Source organism: Opisthorchis viverrini (genome assembly GCF_000715545.1).
Source record: "Opisthorchis viverrini unplaced genomic scaffold opera_v5_9, whole genome shotgun sequence".
Classification (NCBI taxonomy): Eukaryota; Metazoa; Platyhelminthes; class Trematoda; order Opisthorchiida; family Opisthorchiidae; genus Opisthorchis; species Opisthorchis viverrini.
In genome coordinates this window covers 4,159,028-4,162,268 of record NW_008751665.1, presented here as the reverse complement: position 1 = coordinate 4,162,268, position 3,241 = coordinate 4,159,028, and the positions used below count along the sequence as shown (strand labels likewise).

The 3,241-nt window shown below is 44.0% G+C and overlaps 1 protein-coding gene across 1 annotated transcript in view; it reads left to right on the top strand.

Moving 5' to 3' along the window:
- Window positions 1-2,930, top strand: part of T265_12671 (hypothetical protein) — a gene marked incomplete at both ends in the record, with an annotated part of 7,038 nt that extends 4,108 nt beyond the window's left edge. The window contains 2 exons of the mRNA XM_009164853.1: window positions 654-837; window positions 2,733-2,930. Coding sequence (XP_009163117.1) covers window positions 654-837; window positions 2,733-2,930 — 382 coding nt within the window. The remainder of the gene's footprint in view (window positions 1-653; window positions 838-2,732) is intronic.
- Window positions 2,931-3,241: the final 311 nt, after the last annotated feature.

Below are 3,241 nucleotides of genomic sequence, written 5' to 3'. Positions count from 1 at the left end.
TGCCAACCGATGTCAGTGGCGTTCTTGTTGTCAGTTTCTATCCAGATTGCCTGAGTGAATGTCTGGAGGTGTAGGCACCTCGGAATGATTGTGTTAGGCTAGCACTAAGTCCCTTCCCCGTCCACCTTTATTCTTTTCTTTACAATAAGGCTCTCAAATAAGTTATCGTTGTACGGCAGTGAAGCATTGGTGTTGAACACTGATGTCATGCTGTCGATGATTATGATGATGATTAGTGCCAGCTAAACGTAAACAACCAAGACGACTATTTGGAAAGATTCTGAGGGGCCTTCTTCGAAATTTATTTATTGAGATGTCAAGTAATATCTATTTGATTAGGCAACTGCAACTACGGCAATCCTATCATCTTGATGAACGAGATGTTCATGGCAAAGGAATAAAAGATGGAGTAACTCCTTTAAGGTATATAGCAAAATAAGTGGTCTCCAATAAGACTAGCCAGATAAAACACTTTTTAACCTTGTATTTTAGTAGTGTTATCGGGTAAATATTTCTGCTCTGACGAGTCATTGGGGTTTTCGTTATATAGGATGTCCTGGTCAATAAACTTCTCTTGGATGCAGGGTTTATAGGACGAGGTCGTTACCTCCAAATACTCTTGGCTTCAACGAGTTTCTTCCGGTTCCTTTCAGTCTACTGTATATGAGACAACCAAAGGAGGTAGTAAAAGAACCCCGACACAAGGTTGTGAAGGGCGAGGAGGCTCAGGATAATGAACGGCGAGCACGTGGACAATTGTCCCTTAAGGCGCTGACAAAGGAGGAGTCCTCGGCAGCGTGCAGTGAAGATATCCGCATTCGTTGCGCAGGAGTAGAGGTAAGTTTTTCCTTTGGATGTTCTTGCCTACATTTTTAAAGCCTGTCCTCTCGGCTCTGGATGGTCCAGCCAGTACCCGTCAAACAAAGTTTTACGGTCAGAATCACAGACTAAATTTTTACGAGAAATTCTCTATGATTTCACGGAATAAACTGTTTGAATGAGTGGATATTCTGCATTTTCTACAGGCTTCCCTTGTTTTTATTTGTATTGCTTGTGGCGGACATGTCACCTAACTGCCCGACAGTTGATACAGAGGTCATTTTCTCTGGCCTGGAAGAAATCGTTAACTCACCCTCTAGTCGAGAATATTTTGAGCCGGTTGCCCTAGGGCGGTATCGTTCAGACCCTCGATCTATTCACAGCTGTAGCTTGGTTAACAACCATTTGTTTTTTTCTCACTGATAAGGATTGTGGAACAGGTTGATTTCCAAAGTTAGATGTATATCATCTCTCTGCAACTAGAAACGTAAGAGGCAGGATAGAACATAGCAGAGACATACAGTGAATTTTGATAATGTGGTACCGTATTTTGCATCTTGGTTATGAGGAGCTGCCAAGCCAATCATAGAAGTTCTAGCCTCTCATCATTGGCGGCAACATCAGAGGAGAACGCTGAAGTTTTTTGCCAAACTACTTGAACAAAGTGACTTTTAATTGAAAGAAGAAAAAATGAGATAGGGATTGGGTCCTAGGGTTAGCTGACCATCAGTGTCTCAGATGCCCACACCTCCGGTGTTCAGACAGATAATTTTAATAGCTTCTTGTCCTTTGTGAAAAGAGAGGTCGATAACGAAATTCCAACTCGCAAATAGTGGGGTCCATAAAACAACCTGTGCAGCAAACAGCACTCATAGGAATGACCACCACAGTCAAGCCTAAAGACACTGCATGCCTATCCTATCAAAGAAAGCGTTATATGAATGCCACTATTGAACGGCTGCGTTCCTTCAGGTGAAAAATACTTGGAACCGATTGAGTAGTCATCGTTATCAAAAAAGTTGGGTGACAATCGGTAGATCCATTGCTGGGCAGTGTTTCACATTGGACACAATAGCCAAGTGACTAGGTTCCGAGGTTGGTCGAGATGGAAGGAGAACCAATCGGCTAAGTCAAGCTAAATCTATCGATTCACACCACAGCGGTGGAAATTACTAAGCATCACAGCGTGAGTAGAATTGAGGGTGTGGAAATGGCGAGCGTATGGAAAGTGGTCTTAAATGAGCCGAGTTGACAGGTGATTGTGTGGTTGTCAATCCACGTTTCTACATGACAACCACATTAGCGAAAACCGGGGGGTGGGATGGGAATCCCAACCCGACCAAAGGTCACAGCATCCCTCTTACACAACTATCTTAACACTAGCTCACCCACATCGACGGACACAAAGTTCAAACGATGGCTCATCAAATGGATCGAACCAGAAGAAGTAGAACCCAGGCTGGACCCAAATAGATGCAGGTTCCCCATCGGCCCAACACTTGTTCACCCCCCCTAACACAAAAAATCCCTCGGCCGACACCCAACAGAGATTTAGCTTGACTTAGCTGATTGGTTCTCCTTCCATCTTAAATCTCGACCAACCTCGGAACCTGGTCACTTGGCCTGACGAAGCTTTGTGTCAAAAGTGAAACGTTGCCCTGTAATAAATCTACCGATTGTCACCAAACTTCCTCGATAAGCTGAGTTCCTTCCCTGTCGAGATTTTGTTTATGAAAGAATGACGAAAATGATCTGAATGGTTGTCTGTCATCTTGCTACAGCTTCGGCGTAGCATCATTTGTGTGTGATCGCATCTTTTTATTGAGTGGATTAGTACATTCCATCAATGCTCAACTCTATAAAATGCTTGAGAACATTTTAGGGCAATTAATCGGTTCATTACTATTTCAAAGGCCCTACAAAACCTATGCATCGGTCAAAGAGGGCAAGGGGTCCAAAAGCTTTTAGACAGCCGTTTGCAGTCCGAGCCATTTCCGGTGGCCCGAGATGCCAAACGTGGCGTTACCACTGAGGAAGCACGTGATAACTGGCGACGGGATCATGTCAAAGAAGCAGGACAAATGAACAACATTCTTGATCAGGGCTGGCCCAAGTAAGTCTGTGTCCACGAAATAACAAACGCCCTTCAAATGAGCTCAATATTTTTGTTCCTTCAAGTAATATGTATGTTGGTGTAGAATTTTACCTCAGTTGGACCCCAGGAGAGTGGCCCTCTGGTTACCTGTGTAACGGCGGATGTTACTGATGAGGCATGCGAGTAGTATGTGGTTTCCTCGTAGCGATGCATCGCGTCCAACGGAAGGTGAGATGAATTGCGGAACTTATATAGCTGCTTTGCAGCGTTTGTCTACGATTGCTTGATAGCCAATCAGTATTCACGAAAGTTCAAAAAGACACGTGA